General features: G+C 44.8%; 1 protein-coding gene across 2 annotated transcripts in view; it reads right to left on the bottom strand.

The window, feature by feature from the left end:
• LOC137302431 (guanine nucleotide-binding protein G(I)/G(S)/G(T) subunit beta-2) overlaps positions 1-27,468 on the bottom strand; it is a 101,520-nt gene that overhangs the window by 16,445 nt on the left and 57,607 nt on the right. For both annotated transcript variants that reach the window (XM_067972086.1, XM_067972085.1), the window contains 4 exons: positions 9,026-9,136; positions 6,862-6,900; positions 3,115-3,221; positions 2,143-2,206 (listed from right to left, as the gene is read on the bottom strand). In XM_067972086.1, the coding sequence (XP_067828187.1) occupies positions 2,143-2,206; positions 3,115-3,221; positions 6,862-6,900; positions 9,026-9,082 (267 nt within the window). In that variant the 5' untranslated portion in view covers positions 9,083-9,136. The remainder of the gene's footprint in view (positions 1-2,142; positions 2,207-3,114; positions 3,222-6,861; positions 6,901-9,025; positions 9,137-27,468) is intronic.

A 27,468-nucleotide genomic window follows, 5' to 3' on the forward strand; every position in this document is an offset into this window, starting at 1 on the left:
CGGTGAAGGAAGTGCTTGAGAGCAGCACAGGTCGACTCCTGCCCTGCCGTGAGGAGTCTTCATCCACTTGCCGCTGGCCCCAGCTGTGACCGTGCAATCTGCCCACTGAGTGAACAAGCTGGTGTGAACCCACACCTCGCTTTCAATGTCATCAACATTCACATTACAGCACCTGGAACCACAGAGGTTCACAGCATGGAAGGCTGCCATGTGGCCCATTGTGTGTGCGTGCCAGCTCTTTGCTAAAACGATCAAACTAATTCCACTGCCCCGCACTCTCCCCATAGTCCTGGATCATCCTGTGCTTCAAATATTTGTCTAATTCTTCCTTTAAAAGGAAGCAAAGTCTCTGCCTCAATCTTTCCGTGGCAAAGCATTACATGCTCAAACCTGCTGTATTAACAAATTTCTCCTAAACTGAAAGTTTCAGTGTTTGCAAATTAAGAGGCTCCCCACTTGACCACACTGGGTGTGCAGGATTGTCTGATTAGCACTGAGTTATAGGCAACTTTTGTGCCCACAAGGCACTGGATTGAGACTATCCCAAACTCATTTCATTCAGGAACCCTGCAAATCGATTGAGAAAATGCTCCAACCACTTTAATCAACATTACTAAGGTCACTGCTACTCTGAACTTCCCTCTCGTTGTTCTTAAGCTGCAAATACACCAACACGCTCTCTCCTATTCGAGTCTTACTCGGCATCAAAACTACATAGAAACAAGCCATTTGGCCCAACTGGTCTTTGCTGGTGTTTATGCGCCACATGAGCCTCCTCCCATCCCTCTTTATCTTAGCCCATCATATCCTTCTATTCTGTTTCCCCATCGTGCACTTATCTAGCTCCCCCTCTGGGATTACTTACCTCCCTCGATCGCTCCTCCCTTCTTCCTAAAATTGCTAGGCTCTTAAAACACAAGCTTGGCGTCACCGATCCACTTCTTGATTTCCCTCATGCTTTTAAGCTTAGTGGTGTCCTATACTACGGCCTTCAGCCAGAGTTCCTGAACTGAAACACAATCTCCAGGTTCCGACAGTAGGAGCATTGCTGTCTCAACATTCGGCATCGAAAGGATTGAGCAATGAGCCAGTAAGTGAAAATGTACAAACCGCTCAGGGCTCTGTGTGTACATTATACAAGGCACACAGAAGACAAGACAGACATCTGAAACACAATCTCAAAACCAATTAAACTGAGCGCATATACTAATGTTATTGACAGGAGGGTGACATATTTTTACACTCCTTTCACCTGCCCTCAAGCTTAATCAATGAGAGCACAAGCTGAGAGCACAGACAGGATATAAACAAGAGATTAATCCACTTGCATTCTGCCCGATAAAAACTTCTTGTGCATTGCTTTCAATTTAGCACCTTAAAATTATTCCTACTACTGCCACCAACAGTGACAGACCTGTAACCACCATTCCAGCTTGAGCTATACAGCTCTGAAAAGATCTCTCCAAATCACAACCCAAGTTTGAAAGGACAAATACTCTGCTGGCTGATTCATGTTCAATGATTGCAGCTGGAGAATGGCTTTCCTGCACCTTAATGCTAAAGAAATCCTAGCCACAACACTGAGCAGGATTTACATCAAAAATATTCCAGTTGGCCTCCCAGCGACCACTCTCTCGAAATCCCTGGGTTATGTCGGCAACCCGGTCTTTCCTTCCCCCTCCCCCTCAGAACCTGGCAAGAACCAGAGAGGGGGTCTAAGTGGAGATAACGATCGCAGTTTAGCACGAGGCTCGTTGCGCGAGGTAACAAAAATTTTCAAAATCACGCCGTTGCATGAGGTCTGCCAAATAAACAATTTGAGATAAAGATCCCATTGTGGCATGGGGTGGGGGGGGGTGCTCACTGAATGCACCAAAATAAAGGTCCCATTGTGGCAACAAAAGACCCTTTATCTCGGTTCACGAGTTTGAGAACGCACATGCACACACATCCTTGCTGATTTTCTCCCCACCCCCTCCTTCAGGAGAGGAGAGAGAAGATCGGAAGTCGGAAATCTCTCCCAGCTCATCAGAAGCGGATTAAAACACGCACCAGTTTCACACCGAAAACGAAACGCCGGGGCAGAATGGATTAAACGCCGCAACAATCGAGGAACGTGTTCACAGAACTTCTGGAACGTACCTTATTTGTGGTATAGCTGTCCCAGATGATTAATTTTCCATCCTGAGACGCACTGACTAACAGTCTGCGGGATGAACATAAAGTAAAATGAATCACAAGAGCTGCGAAAACAGTGAACTTAAACAAATCGGGGGGGAGGGAGGGAGAGGAGGAAATAGCCTCTTTTACCCCTGCAGCCTAAATCTCTCCGCCCTTAACCCCCCCATCCCACCCTATAGGGTAAGAGTTAAAAGATAGAACTTGCATTTATTTAGCACCCTTCACCTCCTCAGGATGTCTCAAAGTGCTTCACAGCCAACTAAATACTTTTGAAGTGTAGTCAGTATTGTAATGTAGGCAAATGCGACAGCACACAGCAAGGTCCAACAAACATATGTGAACAGATAATCTGTTCTTGGTGGTGTTGATTGAGAGAGGAATGTTTGGCCCCAGGACCCCAGAAGAACCTCCCATCCAGTAGTACCATGGGAGCCTTTATGTCCATCCTAACAGGCAAACGGAGCCTTGGCTGAACATCTCAACTGCAAAATGGTATCTCCAAAAAGGCAGCGCTCCCTCAGAACTGCACTAAGTCTTTAGGGATGGCCACTGAAACAGATAGTATAACCAAGTTCATGAGAGTTAGGTTTATTTCTGGAAGGAGATGGGATAGAGGAATTACGTGGAGGGGCGTGTTTGATCCAGAAGGGCCTGATAATCTTTCCTGCTCCTTATTTACATGGTTTAAAATTCAGTTCCAACTAAGATCAGGTATTTGTGTAAGGAAGGGATGCTTTAGTTTCTGACTCTCAGACCATGGCAGACCGGTCAATATAGCAACAGGCTCCTGGGCCAAGGGCAGGATCAATGGTGCTCAGACCAGAGAATCGATTCAAATCAGGGGAGCTGCACATGGGTAGACTCTCATCCCCACTGCCATGAGTGTAGAGATGAAACAAATGTGCATTTCAAACTTTTGACTCGAGTACGTACCTGGAGTCCGTTCCCCAGTGCATGGCATAGATCTTAGCCAAGTGACCCCTCAGCGTGCGCCTTGTGCGCATCTGGATTCTCCCGACTGGATCGAGGCCGGCTGTGATCTGGAACAGACATGCAACAACACTTTATGCACACTGGCAGTGACCATAGGCGGATCGCCACTCTCGAAATCGCAGAGTACGCCGCGTTTGCACGTATCAACAAGGTACGGAATAAATCTGCCTAACAGCACCGAGGGTGCACCTTCACCACGCAGACTGCAGCGGTTCAAGGCGGCAGCCCACCACCACCTTCTCAAGGGCAACTAGGGACGGGCAATAAAGGCGGGTCTTGCTAATGACACCCGTATCCCAAGAATGAATTTTTAAAAAACGCTGAGAAAACAGGACGACATTATGCCCCTCTTCCCTGCTTTCATCTAGTGTCAGTATGTACTGCCCGGTCAGGTAAGGCACGAGTTAAAAGGAGACGGTGACCTAAGATTTCCAACTGGGGGCATTCCAGCGATCGCAATAGGTACCCCATTGACCCTGGCTGACTAGCTGCTGGCCCCCAGAGAGTCTGTCAAACTGGGGACTGTAAACGTGCTGCAATCGGTGGATGAAGGCTGCGCCCAAACTGACTAAACATTTCTTACCGAAAGTACCGGCTACTGCTCTGGGGGCGGGGGGCCTGTGCACGACAACTCTCGGAGCGACTGCGCAGGCTACTCTGAATAAACCTTTCAGGCCCCTTCAATGCCCTTTGAACACTGGACACCGGGGCTGAACAGGTGGAGCTGCTGTCCAGCAGACTATGTGGGCAGATGCGTTTGACTGAACCCACCCCCAAGAATCTAGGGAGTGGTGGGGGGGGGGGGGGTGGAAAAAGAGATGAGGGAGAGCTTTGGCTAGAAATCATCAGCCAGTAATCCTAGGAGTGATGTACTGCATTAAGAAAATACACCTGCATGCATCGCTGTAAAAGTTTCATTAAGAATGATTTATTTTTTTAACCGCTCTCCTAAATAAAGGGCGAGCTATGTAGCTGCTGTCTGCATTCCAACAATGGGGTGCATTGGCCCCCAGAAGATCACAAGAGCAGCCTGGTGCAACTGGCCTCCAACTATCCCTCTGTTGGTAGGGGGAGATCTGATCTCCCCACAGGTTAGACTGGGAGTGCACTATACGAGGAATCTCAGAGGCAGGACACGGTGCTTGTAATCATTTGTTTTAGCCAATGTTCCTTCCTCTCCCGCGGTGCTGACTCTTGCTGGGATGCGGGTTCGACGGGCACAGGTCACCCCCTGGTACTTCACCTAGCTGCCCATGCTTCACGTGTACGCCTGAACAATATGTTTCAGCAGGTTATTTGATAGTGGAGGGTAACACAGCGAAGCCTAATTATGTTCTTACCCACCATACTCACACACACTTACACTTTTTTTTTTTACACACGCACACTCCAGTGGAGGTCACTGGAGAGTGATTAAAGTGATCAGAAACGGGAACCCTGCCTGGTTTGCCCCACTTCCCTTGCCAAGGGGCATGGAAGCCAGTTGTAGCACCCCCACGGTCATCAAGCTCGGTCTGTGACTTAGCGCAGATCACAAACTACAAGAGGGACTTCCCAGTGACTTCGGCTCAGTGACACAACATCTTAACCAACTAATGATTAATGTACAATGGTCGCTACTTCCTGGCAATCAATTCTTGGAACATTTCTCAATACACTTTCAGCAATTACGTCTCTCAACAAGCAAAACGAAGCAAAAAATTCACTGTGTAGGTCATGGGAAAATAGCAGGGACCCTGGAGAAGGCTGCATTCATCCCTCAAGTTCAGCCGAGTTATAAACCACTCAACGTACGGCGTCAGCTGAAGCCTTATCGCTCCCCTGACAGATGAGACACACTCTGTTGTACTGAGCATGCAGACCGAGGAGGTCCTGGGCTTAATCCCCAGTCAGTGCTGAGCTAGTGGATCTCAAAACAGGGTGCTACAAACAGCCCGAGTGTCCCTTGGCTAGGAGGAAAGGGGGAAAATCAGCCACGGTTCCTGTTCCTGATGACTATCCACTGACCCGTGGTGTAAATTGCACAGGTGAACATTTGCTTGTGCGTGATGCTCCATGCAGTAAAATAACTTGCCAACACCAATGGCCATTCTGCATGTGCAAGCCTGAGCAATTTGAGTGAGGTAACAGCAGCACCAGTAGAACCAGACCTTGGCAACAGACATCACCTTCACGCTAGGAGAACAGAAAAGGTGAGAAAATCGGTCTGGTAATCAACTTCCAGATATCTGTTATACACGTTTCATATTGGGAAGTGGGGTGACTAATCTCAGAGTAATACTTACTCACTCTCAGGAAGAAATACCATAAAGAATGGAAAAATACTCTCAATTGGCAAAACTCCCAATAGAGTGGAGGAACAAAGGTCTAGATCTAAATAGATCTTGAAAAGCAGGACTGCAGGTTTAAAAAGCTGTGATGGGCAAATATCATTCTGGGTTTCATAAATAGGAGCACAGGATGTAAAAGCAAACAGATGATGACAAATCTGTACAAGGCTTTAGTTTGGCCACAGTTTTAGTGCAGTTTTGGGCACTATTACACAAAGGATACTGGAACTATGGAAGTGTAAACTCACTATGATACTAGGCATGAGTAGATATAGTGATGAGAAACTTGGAAAAACTAGGGCAATATTCATTGGAGCAGAGACGGGTAAGGGAATATCTAATAGAAATGGTTCAGAAAGGGTTTTGAGGTAAATAGTGAAGAATTGACTGGTGAATCAGTGACAAGGGGCACAAGTTTAGGATCAGTACTGGAAGCGTAATGGGGAGGTTAGGATTGCTTTACCACAAGTGCATACTAAAGAGAGTCACAGCAGTTAAGAGAGAATTTGACAAATACTTGAAAAATATTAGAGTACAGGGAAGTGGGATCAGAGAAGGTGGCTTTGATACAGAGATGTAACTGAGATTAGAGCCTCCTTCTGCGCTGTAAGTTCTATTCTATGATAGTGCAGCGAATATGATGCTGGACCAGCAACCCAGAGGTCACGAGCTCGATTCCCAACACGGCAAGTTGTGAAACGGAATTCAATGAATCTGCTAATTTGAGAGCTAGCACCAGAAAGACAAATGACCGTGAAAGCTGTTCACAAACGCCTTTCGGGGAAGGGGACCTGCCACTCCTAACCCGATCTGGCTGGTGCGTGACTCTAATTCGTTCAGATATAGGGACAACTAGGGATGGGCAATAAATGCAGCCTTGCCGGTATTACCCACATCCAGAGAATAAAATGCACTGCAACTCACTGAACCAATCAAGGTTCTCTCTCTCTGCACGAGTAAGTGGGCAGCTGATACAAGGTTACCGCTCTTTGTAATCTACACAGAGACTATTGTGGTAATTAATGGCCGAATTTGCTGTAAACCTCTTGCTGGAGGGTCACAGAAACAACCTAGAGGATGCCATTGCCAAGAGCTGCAGTTATCAGGTCCCTATCATGCCCCATTCAGGTAGAATCCGAACCAGTTATAATAGATAGCTGGAGGCAATTTCAAAGCTGCAATCTGATCAACTGGGTTCAGGCAACAGCTGTTAACCTCATCCTCTCTCTCGTGGTGCATCAAGGCACCTGAACCTCTGATTGCAAAGCAGTAATCCAAACCCGCCATCAATCCACAGTGATCCGGGTCGCGATAGAAAACCCCTCAGTTTCGCTAGCAGGTCAGTTACCGGACTCACCTGGGTCAGCGTGGAGTCGCCACATGCTTTTCTTGCGTCCTGCAATAAAAAGAGTCGTTATTAAGACAAGTTGGCAGATCAGCACCTGCTAGTCAGTAACCTAACCAGCCTCCCCCTCCTCAAAATTCTACAGCATTTCCCACCATGAACAGTGCCACATTGCTTCAGTCCAAAGCATCAACATAAAACTTGCATTACATCTTAAAATAAATTTCAAGCAGTCTTTTTTTTCTTCTTCACTGTTAAAATGACATTGCTACCTTCTTGACAAACTTATACAAGAAGTGTTCCACTGAACATTGTAGAAACGTCTCAACAAATAATGCAAGGAGCCTGGCCGAGATTCAGCTTATGTCATCTCAAGTGAAACAGTTCAGAGGGAGCAGGGAGCAGCACACCAGTTGTTAATGGGCAAAAGGTGTGTCTCAGAATTTGAAATCAGTTTATTTTTATTTTGTCGTGGTATATTTTATGCTCAAGGTTGAAATGTCAGTGTTGGGAACACAAATCTTTTTCTCCCCCCCCCAACTTTGTGCAAAAAGCATCAGCACCAGGCGCTCGAGGCCCAGGTATAGATTAGACACCAGGTAAAGTTGCTTCGATGCTGCGCTAACAGAGAGTCTCTGAAGAACATTCCCTCCTCCACCAGTGTAGCATTTCCATTTAGCCACGACTTGTGCCCGTGAATGAAGTCAGAGCCACATTAAGTGCAGATCTGGGCTGCGGGCTCATGCCCAATAGGAACTGAGTTGAAAGCACATCCCAATTCATTTAGAGCTATTTCAGCCTATCATCAGTCTGGGCTGGATTCCGAATCGAAAGAACAGCATACTTACCCATTATGCTACTCAAACCTGCAATTTCCAAGCAGAACGACTGCCCCGTTACTTGTTTAGAGAACATGATAACTCACCTTGTGCTTTTTAAAGCAAAGTACTCAGCAATATTTTTGGATATTGAAACACCAAAAATAAGACTGGTAGCTAGCTCGGTTACAAGAGGTCTGACTTTATAAATCAATTATTGTAGCAACGAAGGCAAACATTGCTGCTTCTTGGAACCCTGAACCAGTCTCTAATTACAGACTCAAACTACACTGCCGGTGAATATTTAGGTTTCCGCAGTACTGGGTGAAATAGAGACATCTGACATTGTAGTATTCAGTTTTCATTCTGCTGCCCTCAGAACTTTTGCTTTAAACAGCAAATGCCCCCAACAGCGTGGTTTTATTTTTCCATTAGCTTCAGAAAAAGAAAGAGGGAGAGCGCGAAACAGAGAGAGAGAAAAAAAGCAAAACGAGAGAGATAAAGAGAGAGAGCAAAGAGAGAAAAAGAAAAGAAAGACGTCCCAAAGTGCTTTACAGCCAATTAAGTGCTTCTGAAGTTTAGTCACAGTTGTAATGTAGGGAAACGCGACAGCCAATTTGCGCACAGCAAGCTCCCACAAATAGCAATGTGATAATGATCAGATAATCTGTTTTAGTGATATCAGCTCCTAAGGGAGATCAATGCCTCGCTGGGGTATCATTCCTCGGGCGCTGGTCATCCACCAATCTTCACGTGCGAGCCCGGACAGCAAGTGTAAACAGGCTGTGTGACACCACAGTGCATCACAGCTCAGCCTGACCCTGTCCTCACCAAACACCCAACCTGTGCGCCATCAGGAGTTACTACACAATTAGAAACAGGACCCTGCTTGATGTTTCCTGCCAGCAATTGGGGCACTGGAATTGGCCTCAGCACCTGAGATGGCAAGGGAAGGTAGGAGGAGACATCAGCGAGGGCTCCTGTTCCTGATTATTATTCAGCAACCTCTGCCATGTGGACATTGGTTAAGCTCATCGGGCGGCAACAGGATCAAGGCTCAGGTGCGATGGACCTTCCCCTTCCTGCCCAGAGACTGAACAGCCTTGTGACACTTGCCATGAGTCGACTTTCTTGGGGAAGGGGAGGTGTGGGGAGAAAGATATTGCTAAGGATATGCATTTCAGGCTCACACATGAGAAGATACCCATGGAACAGAACCGCCATCTTGAATCAGTGCCTTGGGGAGGAGAGTAAGAATTGCCACAATTCCTCAGGTTAACAAAACCTTTGCTGGATCCCATTAACTTGATATGATTGGAATTTAAAATGCTGGATTCTTCGACTGCCGCTCTGCTCACCCTGATCTGGTTCCGTAGCTGCTCTGCCTCTTGGCGCAACTGTTCAAGCTCACTCATCGTCTCCGGTCAAAGCAAGCGCCTCTAGCCCACACCGCTTGGCCAATCAGAAATCTGCAAAGAACGGAAACAGAACATACAGGTTAGCAACCCATCCATACATACGGCAGGATACCAAGCTCAAAGCAGCACAGTTTTTCTGCTGGTAGAAAGAAACTAAAGACAGAACTTGCATTTATCTATCGCCTTTCATGACATCCCAAAGCGCTTTACAGCCAATGAAGTACTTTTGAAGTGTAGTCACTGTTGTAATATAAGAAATGCAGCAGCGTTTTGTGCACGGCAAGCTCCCACAAATAGCAATATGATAATGACCAATCTGTTTTAGTGATGTTGGTCAGGAGACGGGAAAACTCCCCTGCTCTTCTTCCAATAGTGCAAGGGGATCTTTTTACCTCCACCTGAGGGGGCAGACGGGGCCTCGGTTTAACGTCTCATCTGAAAGATGGCACCTCCGACAGGGCAGCACTTCCTCACTACTGTACTGGGAGTGTCGGCCTAGATTCTGTGCTTAAGTCTTGAACCCACTACCTTCTGACTAAGAGGCGAGTGTGCTACCCACTGAGCCACGGCTAACAGAAAGTATGTTGAGTATTGAAACTAGTGAATATCACTTTGAGCTGAAGGCACAACCCCAAGACATTTGGTACACTTCCTATTTTAAGAACACTTGAAAGCAGCCGCTCCCTTTAGTAAAATTAAAAGCCGATCTTGAACAAAAAAATTCAATGAGATTATGGGCTGTTTAACAGAGCAGCTGCCCTCGCTGAAAATGGCCCAGCCCGAGTTTTACAACAGGAATCGCAAGCTGATTGAGAGGAAGTAGAGGAAGTGTTGATATTTTACAAGGTTACTATCTAACACGGACTCTTCCACTGATCAATCGGCTCCTGATCTACTCGGACTATCGCGAGTTCAGTCGGGAGTGGCACGATTAAACATTTCAGAAATAAAATTTATATTTATCTTTAAAAAGATAAAAGAAGCATTTCACAAAGCAGCCTAATCCTTTCAATGTAATGTTGTTCCTTTTGTACATTAACTGGTACAATACACCACGCAACTGAAAGCAACTGTGATGGGTGGAGCTACACAGCCAGGGGAAGTGATGGGGCTGTGTTGAAGCTGTTTCTCGCATATTGGTACCTGTACACTATCTGCAAAAACTGCACTTAAGTCAACACGATTCACCGTTACGCAATATTTTTAATTAGTCACTTCAAACTGCTCCTGCCGTCAGCCCTACACCCATCAGCACTTCAGCCACACCTCAAGAAACCTCCAAACACGTTCCAGACGCAATCGAATTTGCAACATCTAGAATTGAACCGCGAAGTGTTTTTCACAATTCATTTTGGACAGAGTGTGAACATTTCATACACCCACCAGTACGCTTTGCTGAAATCTGACTTGACAATAACTAAAATGGTGGATGAAGCAATGCTGCCGGCACCCTGCGTGGGCTTTTGAGATTGAAGCAGAATGCTGGGGTGCAGCTGGGACTGCCTTTGTGTTCCTGGCATAAATGAGAGTTTACCCGTTTTGGTTTTAAGCTCAATTTGAAGAGAAACATCAGCAGTTGAGCTCTCATTCAGAGAGGCTGGGAAGCAACCGTTCTAATGCAGTGGATACGCAACAAACACACTCTGTAGGGATCTCACTGAACGCTGTCACTTAAATCTGCTCAAGATGTGCAACTATCGATTCTCTATGGAACTAAGGTAAAACAGCAAAAGGAGATAGAGCAAGAGGATCTATGCACTGGGCCAGCGTGACACCAGACTTGGGAGTGCTTGACGCAAACAACTGTAAGTCCAAAAATTCCTCACTGCAGTAAAAATATTTAAAATTTAATTAGGACACAACTGTGAAACATTTCCTATTTATTCGCACACATCTAGTCAGTCAGTTTTAGACTGTAACAGTGAAATGCGCCTAAACCTTTTCACACCAATTCAACATGTTTCTCCTGTTTTATTTAGCTCCTGGCTCCTTCGTTTTCAGCTCGAGCACAAATTTAAAAAGGAGGCCTACAGACCTGATGGGAAAGGAAAAGACTTTAACGGAAAAGAGTTTAAGCTTTGGGTCTTCAGCAGCCAAACCAACCAAAAAGCAGTCTAAATATTACCACAATTACGGTAAGGGCCAACGTCAATGGCAATATCCAACATGGCAGCGAAATGCCACACATATTTGAGGGTCTCCGTCAGACTTTTTTGGAATTAATAGCCAAATGTTGTTTAATAGGGAAAGGTGTCCACTCACTTTAATGGGAACAGGACTTTTTACGAAAGGCCTAGGGACTGATGCAGAATCATCTGACCCAAAGGAAAACCACGTGTGCTGTGTATGCCAGGGTTGGGGCAGCTCAGGGTCATAAGTGGCCACCCCAGTAACCTTCATCGACAGAGCAGCTCTGGAGGGAACTGATGCCACCACGAGTGGACAAAACTCAAAAGGATGTTGACAATAAGGTTTAACCATATGGAATCCTATCTCCAAGGAGAGGGCACTCTGAACAGAAACTATTCCCCCTAGATGGGTGGAGCTTTAAACAATTAAAAAAATACTGCAGATGCTGGAAATAGAGAACAAAAACAGAAAATGCTGGAAACACAAATTATTCAGCATCTGTGGAGAAAACGGACAAGTTGACCATTTGGGTGTAGGTACTTCGTCGGGCTTGAACGCTAGAGTCGGACGGGCATTTTAATACAATCAGAAGAAGGAGGGAGGAAGAGAGGAAATATATACTTAAAGAAATAACAGACAAACTCAAGGGGAACCATGATTGGAATGATGTCGCACATCATCTCAGTCAAGTAGTGGACAGAAACAAAGGATGTAAAAATGGCCAAGGGGGAAGCCTGAGGAAATGAGAGAAAACGAGACAGACGGAAAACACAGAAAACCTGCAATTGAAATCCGTTTGAAGTTGAGGATTATAGTCAAGTTAATGAAGTCAACGGTCAGCCCAGGCAAAAGATGAGATACTATTCTTGAAACGCACATTAAGCTCCATAGGATAAGTGTACGGGGCCAATTACAGAGGCACAGAGTGTGACGATGGGAGGGGCAGTTGAAGTGGGGAGCTACCGGTAGCTCAAAGTTGTGACACCTGCAGGCAGGACGGAAGTGTTGAGCAAAACAGTTACCTAATCTGCGTTTGATGTCCCCAATGTAGGTGGAGACTGCACTGTGAGGAGTCCTAAACAAGCTGGCTTCAAGCTCTCATCTATAAACCATTATGTAATAAATGTAAAATATTTCCTTACTTGAGAACAGTATTAACGGTAGGGCAAGTGTGGTGACAAATACAAACCCCCCGCCCTCTACATACACAATTACACAGCACACGCACTTATACACACACGCACAGGATTTAAATATATAATACATACAGGGTAAAAGGTGAACCATGGCACGTATTGCTATAGGAGCCGCTCACTGTATAATGGCATCAAGTAAAATATACATTATACGGACTATGCTCCAGCTACAGGAAATGCTCAATGAATAATGGTTTATTCATCACTGCTCTCAAACTGGCACCTTGGCTAAACCAGGCATGCAGACTAAGCCAGTTTACAGTGCGCATGTACAGGAATGGGCACTCAGAGGTAAGTGGCCAGATAAGTGTTATTCTCCAGCCATGGGCCAAACTCAGCATTAGCTCTTTTGTGTCTAGACACAAATGGAGTAGCTAATGATTTTTGACATCAATGGCAGTTGTAAAGTTGACATTTCACTGGAAGGCAGAGATGTGCGACAAATCCTTAGCTCAGTTGAAATCCCGGCTAATGGAGAATCTGCAGGGAACTGCCATTAGCAGCATTAACACAGCCTAAAAATCGTACACTGGTTCAAGGGGGAGAAACTTTGCATTACAATAGCTTTGCTGGTCACCCTCGATCAACAACAACTTGTATTTATGTGGCATCTTTAATAGAGAAACGTCTCAGGCAGCTTCATAGGTGCATTTTCAAACAAAATTTGACACTGAGCCACATAGAGGTTTTAGGACAAGTGACCAAAAGCTTGGTAGAAGAGGTAGGTTCTAAGGAGCGTCTTAAAAGGAGAGCGGGGTAGAGGGTTTTAGGGAGGGAATTCCAGAGCTTAGGGCCTAGACAGCTAAAGGTGCGGCCGCCAATGGTGGAGCGATGAAAATCGGGGATGCACAAGAGGCCAGAATTGGAGGAGTGCAGAGACCTCGGAGGGTTGTAGGGCTGGAGTGTCTCTGTGGAATGTTTTACTAGGTTTCTTATTGTAATTGGATTTTTTATGGTCAACTAGTACTCGGGAAGGAATGCACAGTAGAATTTATTTGTTTTCTCTCAATGAGCTTCCAGGTGGAGAGTTTTTTTTCCAAAACAAGAGGGACAAATAACAAAGGGAGAGGAAGAGATGTGATCTGCTCGGCACAAAGCACCACTCTTTGCCTGGCCCTCGTGGCTCACAGCAGTTGCAATGAAACAAAAGCACTGGCATGGACCAGTTGGGCCGAATGGCCTGTTTCTGTGCCGTACCTTCTGTGTAATTCTATGAAGCATTGGATTGGGGCAAAAACACCCTCCAAAAAGCCCTTAGGCCCAGGGTTCTTTGCATTAATGAATAATTCCATTAATAAAAGTGATGCACATTCTGATGGGCATGCTGGAAATAAATCTGCATCAACAATTCAGGCTGTAAAGAATTCGATCCGAAGTGGAGTCCGCCCTTTGCACAGTTGATGTTTTGTAATTACGTGCGGTGCAATAAAAATGACATCAGTTATCTGACATGAATTATACAATACGGCAATTCAGGTAACAATGTGCTTATCACGCACGCAAAGTATTTACATATCAGAAAAAATCTGAAGCCTAAGAATTATTCGATCGCGCATCCTGATATGTGGCAGCCAATAGCGGCAATTACCAGTATGCTCCCCCTAGCAACCATCAATCACATGGACATTACACAAAATCCATTGGTTACTGCTGTCTCCTGTTGCCAGGAATACCTAATTCATGCCAATGATTGAAAACACAGCAACCAAGTCAAGGGTCAATCCTGACCTGGAGGAAGTCGGCTGGGCTGGGAGAGGAGGGAAGGAAGTTAACGGCTCTCTGATACAGAGCACCAATCGCTCACCTTTGCATTAAAAGCGACAAGACAGACTACATGGGAAAGTTTCACAGCCATCAATGCAGCACTGAAGATCAACTTTTTTTTTTAAACAATGACATGAAAGGGCAGTGCACATCCCATACTTGTCCTTCTAAAAACACCCCCTTCCACCAATTCTTCTCTCCTCGAAGTTACTGAACTCATGCTGGGATATTGCTCCAATGTGCTGGCAGCTCTCAGTGCCACACTCGAGGGCCCACTCTTCATGTGTGCGGCTATGCATGGAGTGTCAGTGGTCTTTGACTGTGGAGGGCACACATACACGCAGTGGAGATCGGTCAGGAACAGGAACTCTGGCTGGTTTCTCCCGCCACCCCCACCCCCTCCCATCCTAACTTTGAGGTGCGGAGGTCAATCGCAGCCCAGGCTGAAATCTGCTCCCTGACCACAGACTGAGAATTAAACTTCCGACCTTAAAAAGCGTGCATGGCTCCGTACCAGTATCTTTGCCCGTGAGGGCATCTGGGAACTTTGCTTTTAAAATGCACATGCTCGTATGTGTCATTCTCGCATTGTTTCCCATTTCTTGACAGGCCTAACAGCAGAACCTTCCCCCTGCGTTGTTCACTGAATTCAGCTCCTCTCTCTGCCCTGCAGTCTTTTTTAATGCAGTTCTTTACACGAGGCCCATTTGCAACTGACTTCTCAAAAGGAGAACCCCCACCACTGCCCACAGTGAAGATTCCACCAACTGGATCACAACATGTTCCCGCAGTGCTCCTTAGTAATTTTCAACTACCAGATGAAGCGATGGCTTTTTTTTTGACTGTAATAAAAGAGCTCATTTTGGAGACTCCCTGGAAAGCTTGTAACGTAAAACAGAAAACACTGAAAATGTACCAGATCAGTCAGCATTTAAAAACAAGTCTGTATTTCAGCTGCCGCCCTTCATCACGGCAGTTCTGACGATGGGTCCCCACCCCAAACATCAGCCTGTTTTTTTAAATATATAATTCAGCTGCTGATCGACCTGCTGTGCACTTCCAGCAGCTTGTTTTTTTTAAACTTCAGATTCTCAGTGTTTGCAACCCTCCTTTTTCACCTCAACATGATACAGTTTTGGAATGGAGCCAGTGCAAGAGGGGAGTCGTCAAGTTGGTCATCATTTCCAAAAAAACACGATAGATGCATTTTGGGAATGAGAACGAGGGGACGGGTACAGTACATTGTAAACTTTAAAAGTGGTGGAGGTACAGAGGCTTTGGGCTCAGAGACAAAGCTTTAGAAATAGGAGGACGTTCCATAAAGCTGTAAAAAAAAAATGCCTATGGGATCCTAGATTTTCTAAACAGAGGCACAGAGTTCAAAAGCAAAGAGGTAACGCTAAAGCTGTACAAATCAATGGTTAGGCCAGAGTTAAAATATTGTGGCCAGCTTTGGGTGCCTTACATTAGGAAGGACGTCAAGGACATAGAGAGGATGTAGAAAAGATCAAACAGCAGCTCAGGGTTGAGAGGTTTCAGTTATAAGAAAAGACTGGAGAAAATGGGGCCTTTCATTAGAAAAAAAAACTCAAGGGAGGTGTTCAAAAATGATGAGAGGCTTTGATAAAGTAAATTGAGAAAAATGATTTTCATTGATCAGTGAGTTGGTAACTACAGGCTATAAATTTGAGAAAGAACGAGCGGAGAGGTTAGGACATTTATTTTTTTTAAAGGCAGAGTGTCGTTAGGACATGGAACTCCAAACCAGTGCCAACAAAATGCATAACTGCTTTTAAAATAAAAGTGGAGAAACATTTGAAAAATAAAAATTAAGACGGGCATAAGGAAAGGACCAAGACGGCAGCTCTTTCAGAGAGCCAGAACTGGTGCAATGAGTTGAATGGCCACCTTCTGTGCTGTAAAATTCTATCATTCTAAATTAAATAGGTTTTAAAAATAATAAAACATGCCATCTGGTCATGCAGACTAGACAGTCCCATAGTCAATTCCCGATTGGTATGGGGTTAGCAGATTTCAGACAGGGAGCTACAATTAGCCGCCATAATCCTCATTTAGGAAGAGGAAATGGGGATGGCAGAAATCAGCCAGGGGTTCCGGCTCCTGCTTTCAATCCATTGACTCCTGCCGGAAAGTGGATGTGAAAAGGGGACAGGATTAAGTTCTGGCCCCCTATGGAAAAAACAGCCCACCAACGATTGTTGTCCAGGCCCACATGTGAAGATAAGCCACTTGGTATCCATGGTATCATCGAGCAAGAGTCAGCTCAATCAGGAAATGAGGGGGGGGGGCCCCCCCCAGACAATAGGAAAAAAACAATTATAATGAATCCCACACCAACATTATACATTCTCAAGCACAGCTGACCATCCATAAGTGCCAGAGCATAAAATCTGAGGCAAATGCTGTGGGTTAAGAGATGGCTTTATAATTGTACACACGCTACCAGAAACTGCTCAATTTCCATAGCAACAAATCTCCAGTGTTTTGTGCTGGGGTCTAGAGGTTCAGAGCATTTTTTAAAAACCTCAGAACGATTTAAAAGCATGAGCTGTTCTCAAAGAATACACAGTCAGCAACTAAGCTGTCAGGTCCACGGCCACGAAATTGTGTGCATTATATAAAGACTAGCATCGCAAAACAGATAGGAAGAATCGCCAAGGTATCTGCGGTGGTGTTTACCCTCCTCTGCAAGAGGAATCAAAGAATAGCCAGATACTCCAACCACACGTCACTGTTTTCGATCCAGTGGAGTCCTCTAACCCTCCCAACACCCGCACATGGTCTGACAGGATGACAAAACAATGTTCTGCTCTTTGATCATCACTACGCATCAGCTCTGCTGATTTCATTCAAAAAGGATATTCATTACTGTTTATGTGTCAACCTTGGCTCAGAGGGTAGCACTCTCACCTCGAGTCAGAAGGTTGTGGGTTCAAGCCCCACTCCAGAAACTTGAGCACATAATCCAGGCTGACCACTCCAGTGCAGTACCGAGGGAGTGCTACACTATCGGAGGTGCTGTCTTTCAGATGAGATGTTCACCTGAGAGGGCAGACGGGACCTCAGTTTGACACAAAAGATCCCACGGCACTATTTGAAGAGCACGGGAGTCCTCCCAACATTTATCCCTCAACCAACATCACAAACATTTTATCTGGTCATTATCACATCACTGTTTGCGGGAGCTTGCTGTGCTCAAATTGGCTGCAGTCATCATTACTTTATGGGCTGTAAAGCGCTTATTGACGTCCCGATGACGAGAGAGGCCCTTATAAACGCAAGTTCTTTCTTTCTTTAAATAGTTTGGGGAAAGGTTACAATAACGAATAAATTCAGATTCTCTTCATCCCTGATGGCGGCGCAATTAAAGGCACCGGTACGGTACTGCAGTTAAAGGCCGGTATGGTACTAAGCCATGCAGAGCTGAAGGCCCCATATTCGATCCCGTCTGTGCTGAGCTAGTTGATATCTGACAGGGCAACAACTGGGTGTTACAAAAGGAACCTCTGTGTGAGAGACAGTGGGGTAGAGGAGGAAGAGCCAGGGTTCCTGCACCCGTTTGCTATTCAGTGACCCTTGCTAGAAAGTGCACATCAGGATCAGATAAAGCGTTCATACCCATGGATTCAATAGCCTGCTGATACATACTGCCCACGCCTGTACAAAAAAAATCTCTTGCCCACCACCACCCATCCTCTTCAGCTGCAGTACGTCTGTCTCCAATTTTTCTCATTATTCTATAAAGTCAAATCCAATATTTGTAATCATACATCGCTCACATTCACAGCACAAATATTATAAGTCAAGGGCACCAAAATGCACCCTTGATTTGTCCCAAGATATTTACACCTTCTTAAATTTAACTTCACTTTTATAAACTGGCAAAACAGTCACACAGGAAATGCCCAAGGGTTAAATGTGTACACACGTTTATCAGCCACCTGTCAGCCTGCAGTAAATGGCCTCACAGTTTCAGACATATTATTGACAGGAAGGGCAAACTTGCTGAAGTGTACACAGAAATAAAATGAAATGAAGGACTGGGTGGTGCATTGGAGTCAGTTTTTGTACCTGGGTTCAGGTCTAACCCAGATGGAATGGATGAAAGGGTCTGCTGTCAAATCTCTTAAGAGTTTTGCATGCTAAAACTAAAAAATGCTAAGTATTGGAAGAATGAATGAACGGAATAGATTAACAGACGGAGACTTTGAAAGGAACCTGGGAATGACAGACGCATCCCTTTCGGTGTTGAGACAATGGGATGAAGCAATTTAAAAAAACAACTAAACTGCCGAGATAGGCAACCAGAACAGTGGAGTACAAGCCCACAGGGGTTATTCTGAGGCTTTACAGTGCATTAGTCAGAGCTCACTCAGAACATGGTGGGCAATTCTGGTCACAATTAAAAAGGGGATAAAGATGTATTGAAGGCATACAGAAGCAAGGTGGTTTTGGGGGTGGTGGGGTTATGTTAGTCAGGTCAGTAGAGCAAGAGAACAGAAAGTAAAATTAATATCAATAGATCTTGGAAAAAATGTACTCAAAGATGATAAACATTTGGAATAATCTACCAAGTAAGGAAATGGAAGAGACATTAGGGGCATTCATGATGCCGTTAGATATTACGCTATGATTTGTTGAAATATTCTCGATGGGCCAAATGACTTTTTCACACCCCTGACTTTTTTTTGTTCTTAAGTTTGACCCGTGTCGGCCCAGTTCTAATTTTGTGCTAAAATGGCACATTTGCGCAGGGAGACTCCCAGTGAGGGAGTCAACGGTTGGAGAGAAAGAATGGAAAAAGCTGATGATAAATAATTTACGCAGAGGATAAGGCCACTGTAGATGTCACACCGATTAAATGCTATTTTATAGTGCCTTTCACAACCTCAGGAGGTCCCAAAGCGCTTTACAGCCAATGTACGGTGCTTTTGAAGTGTAGTCACTGTTGTAATGTAGGAAAAGCATCCGAACCCCATAGCTGCCTCATGATTCTCTCACGGCTATGTATAAAGACAATATTATGAAGTTCCTATTCAAATGAGAGCGCGCATACATATCACTGACCTTTGCTCATTCCCTTGTAGGGTTCTGCCAGCAGGAAGTGACTTTCACTTACCTTACAGCACCTATACTACCCTGCAGACTACCAGAAAAACTAAATGTTCAATATAGTCTATACATTAAAAAAATCTGGATATCGAATTGAGAATTTTGCTAATGTTCAATCTTTACTCTCATGGTTCAAGGCTTCAACAGGAGCTCCTCCATCACTGCAAATGAACCACAGTTAACTCATTATCGTCCACAGCTGGTGTGTATTCTATGGGTACACTCATTTATGCATGTCACACACCCTGACCAGGTTTATTTCAAATGAATGAAAATACATTCAGAACATTTTTGCGTTAAGTGAGAAAAAAATGACACCAAGATTTTTCATTCCTTACTCCTCCAACCCCTTCATTTCCCTCTGCTTTATACCATCGCTCAAAGACCACGGGCTGAAGATCACTCCCTGGGCCTACACTAATCCTACTACATTGCTAGAGGCTAAAGGATGATGAAGACAGCCCCTAGTGAAGGCCCCGTACAAATTTCCCTCTTTTCCTAAGATGGGGGGAGCAGAAACGTACACGGACTCTGACTACGACACAGCCGAGATAAGGAACTCAGCATGCAGGGATCTCTGGGTGCAAAGCCACACCTAACCTTACACAAGTGTCCAAACAAGCAGAATCCAAGGCTCAAAGTGCATTTCACGCTGAAGAGCTCAATAGTCTGACAATGAGTATTCTTCATGTGTCCAGGCCTGTTGCCCACCAGTTTAGGGCTAATGGGGTTGGATGAAGATGGGTGGGAGGAGGCTCAGGTGGAGCATGGACCTGTTGGACCAAATGGCCTGTTTCAGTGCTGTACATTCCATGTAAAACATAGCACCAACGCAGTCCAGGAACGCTCTATGCTGAAGTACAAATGTTGCAACTCACTCATGAACCTGCAAGGTCCCTATCTGAGTCAGGCTATCATGCAGAGGTGAAGCACGTGCTTACATGGGGAATACCAGTGAACAGATACATCCACATGGGAAGCACATGCAGGACGTACAATTGGTTACAGCACAGCATTGGCAGAGGCTTCAGATTGGCTTGCCGGCCATACTTCTGTTAAAGAAATAGGACCCTGTTAATCAAAAGACTGACAGACAGAATTGCATTTATATCACACCTTTCACAACCTCAGGATGCCCCAAATCGCTTTACAGCCACTGAAGTACTTTTGAAGTGTAGTCACTTTTGTAATGCAAGACACGTGGCATCCAATTTGGTCCCACAAACAGTAATGAGATAATGTCCAGAAAATCTGTTTTTAGTGATGTTGGTTATGGGATAAATGTTGGCCAGGACATTGCAAAGAACTCCCCTGTTCTTTGAATAATGCCATGGGATCTTCTACATCCACCTGAGGGGGCAGATGGGGCCTGGGTTTTAACGTGTCATCCAAAAGATGGCACACCTCCGACAGTGCAGCACTCCCTCAGTACTACACTGGAGTGTCAGCTTAGATTTTGTGCTCGAGTCTCTGGAGTGGGAGTTATAAACGAGAATGGGTTTATAAATGGAGATCACCATGGTGGTGTGGTGCCATTTTAGAAGTGTTATCACCGGTGTTTGTGAGTTACAGAGATACTGCCTCATCAGTGTGTCAGACGAGATCACAAGTCATTCTTTCTCCCCACGTAGTAATAAATACATGAAACAGACGCCCAGAAAAAGCCATATAGCCTGCCGTCAACCAACTCCCTCAAATTAAGTGCTAGATTAACATGCACTTGGGAATAGCAATCAAGGTTACAGAGATACATATCGGATATTTCATGGAACACAATGGCTCCAGTGATCAAGGGAAAAACCATCTGTGCAGCACAATCAATCAGGGTTCATGAATGGAGAGAGCGAGATGTCCTGGAACCCCACTTAATATCCTTGGTGTGCTAAGGAGAATTTTTGGCAAACTTTCACTCAGGAGATTGAAGGTCTGGGTTAGGGTGCACAATAAGCTGCTTTTATATTGGTAGTCATGATGTGGAGATGCCGGTGATGGACTGGGGTTGACAATTGTAAACAATTTTACAACACCAAGTTATAGTCCAGCAATTTTATTTTAAATTCACAAGCTTTCGGAGACTTCCCCCTTCGTCAGGTGAACGATGTTTTCATTTCACATCGTTCACCTGACGAAGGGGGAAGCCTCCGAAAGCTTGTGAATTTAAAATAAAATTGCTGGACTATAACTTGGTGTTGTAAAATTGTTTACAATTTATATTGGTACACTTAATTCAGATCCCAGAAGACTAATATTTTTGGGAGCCAGCACCGGCGTTTACATTGTGAAATACGGCTCCCCTATCAGGCTTGTAGGCATGTGGAAAACTGGGGCTACAAGTTGGCTTCTGGGATAAGGGGGCCTAATTTATAGTACAACCTTCACAAGACAGCTCTCAGATGCTGGTCTTCCTGAATCCGAATTAAAACAACAGCAATAGGTTACATTTTATATGTTCTGGAGAAGGAATGGACTTTATGCACCAAATTACATTTTTTCATTATTTCACTTAAAGTCATTAGTATTTGAAGAATAAATATAGTTACAGAACAGACCAGGCCTTGGACCAAGACCATTACTCTAGTAACACCGGGTGTGTGACTGGTCAGAAGGAACAGTGAACAAAATCAAACATGTCAATGACCTCCTACACACAGAAAGTTTCAAGTGAAAGATTTTTCCAAACCAGCTAGCAGTTATATAAAAGACTGTGAGAGTGTCTTTTTCCTCTTCGCTATAACACTGGTAGACCAGCAGTTGTTTTGTTTACAGCAGACCAGCAACCATTACTTGTTCCTGGCCCTGCGGTTTCACAGTTCCAAAGCTTTATTTACTATTGAGTAACCTGAATGAAAAGTCCAACCACCAGGCAGGGAAACCTACAAACAACAACGTGCACAGCTGAGAGAAGCATATCACCAAGCTCGATCACATACTGAAATTTCCTGTGTGTACTGCACACTGTCTTTACAATTTCCCTGGTAATATTGCGCTTATGGAATTACAAGGGATTAACACTGGCATTCCAGGATGCACAATTTGCATTAAACAGATTGTGGCCAACACAGAGGCATTAACAATTGGTGTACATCACCAATGTAAATAGGAAAACTTTGTTTAATAAAAAAAGGGTGGCCACAATCTGCTCATAGCTACTCCCAAATGCAAATGCACCATAAACCAGATTGTTCAGGGTATAATATGCATTGCACATAGTAGAGTGGGTGAAAACTGTGCATGTTATTTGGGAAGCAGCCAAGAATAGTCTGAACTGTCCACTCCTCCTTCGATCACAAAAGGGAGTCTCCTCAGACATTTCCTTTACATCAACAACCAAACAATGGGAGGCAGCCTAACATTTGCCTATAACTGACCAATATAGTCTCCAATTCAAAATAAATCCACCCCAGGAGTTATTTTATGCTGAGCTCGATTGGAAGTGGTACAGTCTATACTGTCAAATGTGCACCACATCCTAAAAAAGAAACAGGAAAATACTTTAAGAGTTGGTGCATCCAAACACATGCAGCACATGACGTCAATAAACACTGATTTACAAAAGAATAATAAAAGGGGGAAGGAGGGAGAGGGAAAATTCACCCAGGGTACCAGCTCCTGATAGCTGCCTGCTGGATGTGGAATGCGCATACATGGGATGGCGGGTGAGGACGAGACAGGGCTCGCTGTAATACTTTCATGGTTGAACAACTCACTTTCTAGATTCATAAACAAAGAATGACAACTTGGGCAATGCTCGGGGCGGGGGAGGTACTAGCACCGTGGAACTGCACCCCCATGTCTGCATTTTCAAAAGAACAGGGTCAAAGAAAATTGGCACAAAAACAAAAACCACCAATTGACATATCGGAGTACACACAATGAGCATAGATTAAAGCACCCAATGTGTGAAAATTATCTACTGTGCAGTGGGCACACAGGGTGATTACATCTAATCCAGTTCTCATCTGCAAACAGAAGTGAAACAAAAGAAAAACTTTCCTACTTTATTGTGTCAGTCCAAGCTTTAATTTTTCTTTTTAAAAAAAAATCTCAACCTTTGTCAATTTTTTCCTCCATCCCCATTGGAACGCTGTTTCACAAGCACCCCCCAGTATCGTACCCAGGTGGCCATTATTCATATGCAAGCCCAGACTCGACTATCAGCAAGCTGTTCTGTTGAAAAATTCATAGCCAAATTCAGCCTGCCTGACACCCCAACACGTACATTTCCAGCACAGCGATCAGGAGCAGGCTGATTTCACCTTCTTTACCCAAGGTGCCACCACCAACTGTAGTGTCCCTGCTACCTGTACTTCGGCTACAATTAACACAACAACTGAGCACAGCAATTGTGTCTGGTCTGTTACCAACTATTCACCATTTAATCCAAATCTCATTTGTTCATTACAAAGTGCATTATACCTGATATTTCAGTAGAGATTATGGCAGGGATTTGGGATTACCAACACGGCTAAACCCCTGCAATAAGCATTTTAGGACACAGATGCAACTGGAATTCTATTCTGCGCACTAAATGGAGGTGTGAATTGTTTGACCGGTGCGATTTAGGTTCAAATGCAGCCAGATTGATGTGATGAACAACATCTGGAAGGGTCCTAAATGGAACAAGTTTGGGCAGTTTATTGGACAGAAACCCAGTTCATAATGGGAATGTGCCCTTAGCACAAAACTGCCTCTAACTTTGCACTAATTGTCCATCTCGCAAACAGCTACAGGAATGACTTGTGTCAGAAAGGGAAATGCTCATCAGGTTTGCCTCTTGTATGCTTGCCAGTTCACGATCTCCCCGCCCAATTCATTTTAATGGACAGAAAAATCGCGGGCTGTACAGCGATGACCAGCAAACCCTGGCCGTTATACTGCAATGATGTGGAGTGGCCTTCTCAGGTTGCAGCAAAGTACCGAGAGTTTAACTCTGCAGCTGTCGGTGCTATACCCGACCTAAAGTGCTTGATGCTGACACTGGGCACCGGAAATGGGACAGGTTCTATTTCTCAAGAATTTTTTTTTAAAAAAAGGAACGTGGAACTAAAGCCAAGGTTAGAGCTAAACGTTTTTCTGTTTGAATCTTTTTCAGGTGTATATTGGCTTCCAGCCAGAGGAGGCTAGAATCCTTAACAGACCCTTTCCATCACCAACAGTGCTTATTTATACCTCGGCAACATCACTTACCTGCGCCCTTCCCCCCTCCACCCCCCCTTCCATAATCACTAAACTCCTCAGCCTTGCCTTCATCACTCCAGGCTCGACTTCACCAACACAGCCCTCGACAGCTCCCGCCAAGCTCAACCCCACAAAAATAATACCCAACTCAGCCAAAACTCCACCATCACGCCCTCGTCCTTGTCCTCACCAGCCTCCTTGTTCCAAACGCGTTGAATTCAAAATCCAGGTCCTAATTTACAATTACTGCCACGGCCTCTCCCCTCCAACTTCCGGAACCACTATGTGCCAACCTGTGCCCTCCACTCTTGCGGCTCTGATTTCCTTTATATCCTCCCCCACCCTCTGACTCCAATAGCAAAGCCTTCAGCTCTTATGGCCCCGCACTCTGGATCTCTCTCTAAACCTAACCAGCCTATCTCTCCACCACCCGCCTCCCCACCACCTTCAAAAGCCTCCTGAAAACCCATCTCTGTGACGATGGTTTTCCATCTCCTTCACTAAATCTTCTACCGTCGCTCCGTATCCATTCTCACCCCCGAAGCTCCTTATATAAATGCAAGTTTTGATTTGAATCCTAGTCCAAGAGTAAAAGGCCAGTATTCTAATATATTGCAACCACAGTTGTTTAAAATTCCCTTTCTTGTTTCTTTTTCTCCTCCACCATCCACCCACCCCCAAAACACAAAATCAAACTCAACACCTAACTCCAGGGAGCACTGCATGATTCAATCTCCATATTAGACCGGTTAATGAACTACATTTAAGTAGATGAAAGCCACATGTCCAGCCAGATTGGACTTCCCAAAGTACACTTGCAGAAATGTAGCTGGATACAATCCGTAAGCAGGAATGTTTTCCAGATTCAAAAAAAAATCACTGCATCACATTGCACATCTGAATACTGGAATACAAAATAGATGTTTTAAAACAAAATCAGAAAAAATTCAAAAGGGATTTCAATGGGTCTGCCTCGTCTCAACTTCTGCCAAGTGACTGCAACAGAAGCTGTTGCTCATCAGGAGCTCAGCCCACTCAGAAAATTCCTCAGTGTATTCCATCCCTCCCCCATAACCACTACCACCTCCATGGAAATTATTTTGTTGGAAAGTCATGAGTCCTTACAATATTCAGGAAGGGAGGGGGGGGTCTCTCAACAACCACACAAAAAGAAAATCTGTTTCAAAGTTATGAATTAAAAGTTACAAGAAGTTATAAGTTTACGATGATATGTAAGGCTGACAATCAATCACAGATACCCATACACCATCACTCGTGCATGTCCCCCAGGTCCAAAAATTGTAGATGGAAACTTAAAAATCCCCTCTCCCATGAGCCACACCTCTAATCAGCTACAAGGATGTACAACTGTGGTGGGATGACCTATCTACTCAGCATTTCCTGGCCATCCAAGATTGGAAACTCACTCTACTGACACCACTGAGACAGTTTAACTGGTCGTTAATTTCATTGCTGTTTATGGGACCTTGCTCAGTACAAATTGGCTGCCGTGCTTGCCTACATAACAACAACTTGCATTTATATAGCGCCTTTAACATAGTAAATTGTCTTAAGGCGCTTCACAGGAGTGTAATCAAATAAAATTTGACACCAAACCACATAAGGAGATATTAGGACAGGTGACCAAAAGCTTAGTCAATGAGGTAGGTTTTAAGCAGCATCTTCAAAAGGAGGGGAGAGAGAGAGCTAAAGGAGGAGGAGAGGTTTAGGGAGGGAATTCTGGGGCTTAGTGCCTAGGCAGCTGAAGGCTGCATTAGGGTTAGGGTTACGGCCAGTTGCCAATGTTGGAGCGATGAAAATCAGGGATGCACAAGAGGCTGCATCTCAAAATAATTCATTGGCTGCATAGCACTTTTAAAAAGTCTAGGGATACGAAAGGCACTATACAAATGCAAGTTTTCTTTTTTTTTTGTAAATCCAGGAAGCCAAAAAAAAATCAGGCAACCTTTTAGTCCATGACAACTCTCTGCTGCATCAGGCTTTCTGCTAGGTTTTTACATTACATGGAAACTGTTACAGTGAGGAGCTTTCAGGCTATTCCTCTTTGGAGCTAGCTCCGCTATAGAGTGCAAGTTCTTCCTCAGGGCAGATTTTTCCAAGTTTCTGTCAACAGCAAGCAGCTCCCCTTAGAAATGCATCTTCTTTAGCAGCAGTGTACACAGTTACCCATGGCGAAGAGGGCAAAAGTGTAAATCTCGGTCCAAGTACAAGTTTCTCAGCTCTTTTTTCTTCAGACTTTTAAACATTACTGCAAGGGTTGATCGACAGAAATCTTTGACAGTACTGCCCAGTGTTTTCTCCCATCTTGGATCTCTGTGACAGAGTCATTCCAGACCAGCAAAGCATGCCATCTAGAACAACTTGCATTTCTATGGCACTTTCCATATGTCATCTCAAAGTGCTTTTCAGGGAGGACAAAACATTGGACCCACACCTGGGGGGGGTTGGAGTTACAGTGGGGTACAGTTGAAGAGAAGGGTAGTCAGCAAGTTTCTGAAAGCAGGCAAGGAGCTGGAAGGGTAAAGGGAACTAGACAGAGTTCTAGTGGACAGAAGCGGAGTGGCTGAACAAACAGCCACCAAGATTAGAGCAGAGGGATCCAGGATAAACCTGGGGTTAGAGGAGTGTGCAGGGATGTAAAGGTTGGAGGAGATCAGAGAGATAGGGCAGGGAGGGATTTGAAAACTACAACGAGAATTTTGAAATCAACTCGCTGGGATAAAGGGAGTCAGTGTGCTTTGAGAGAATGGACCTGCTCTCAGGGCTCCATCACTGGTATAATCCAATGAAATATCCACCAGTAGCCGCACAAATGCAGCCTGTGGAAATTCTGCTCGTGATCATCTCTGCTGTGGGAAAGTGTTTAGTATTTGCTCTGCTCAAAGAGCTTCACATGTTTGGAGGGGGGGGGGGGGGGGACGGGGGAAAAGAGTGCAGAAACTCCAATTTGTCACACCAATA

Source organism: Heptranchias perlo, chromosome 35 (genome assembly GCF_035084215.1).
Source record: "Heptranchias perlo isolate sHepPer1 chromosome 35, sHepPer1.hap1, whole genome shotgun sequence".
Taxonomy (NCBI): Eukaryota; Metazoa; Chordata; class Chondrichthyes; order Hexanchiformes; family Hexanchidae; genus Heptranchias; species Heptranchias perlo.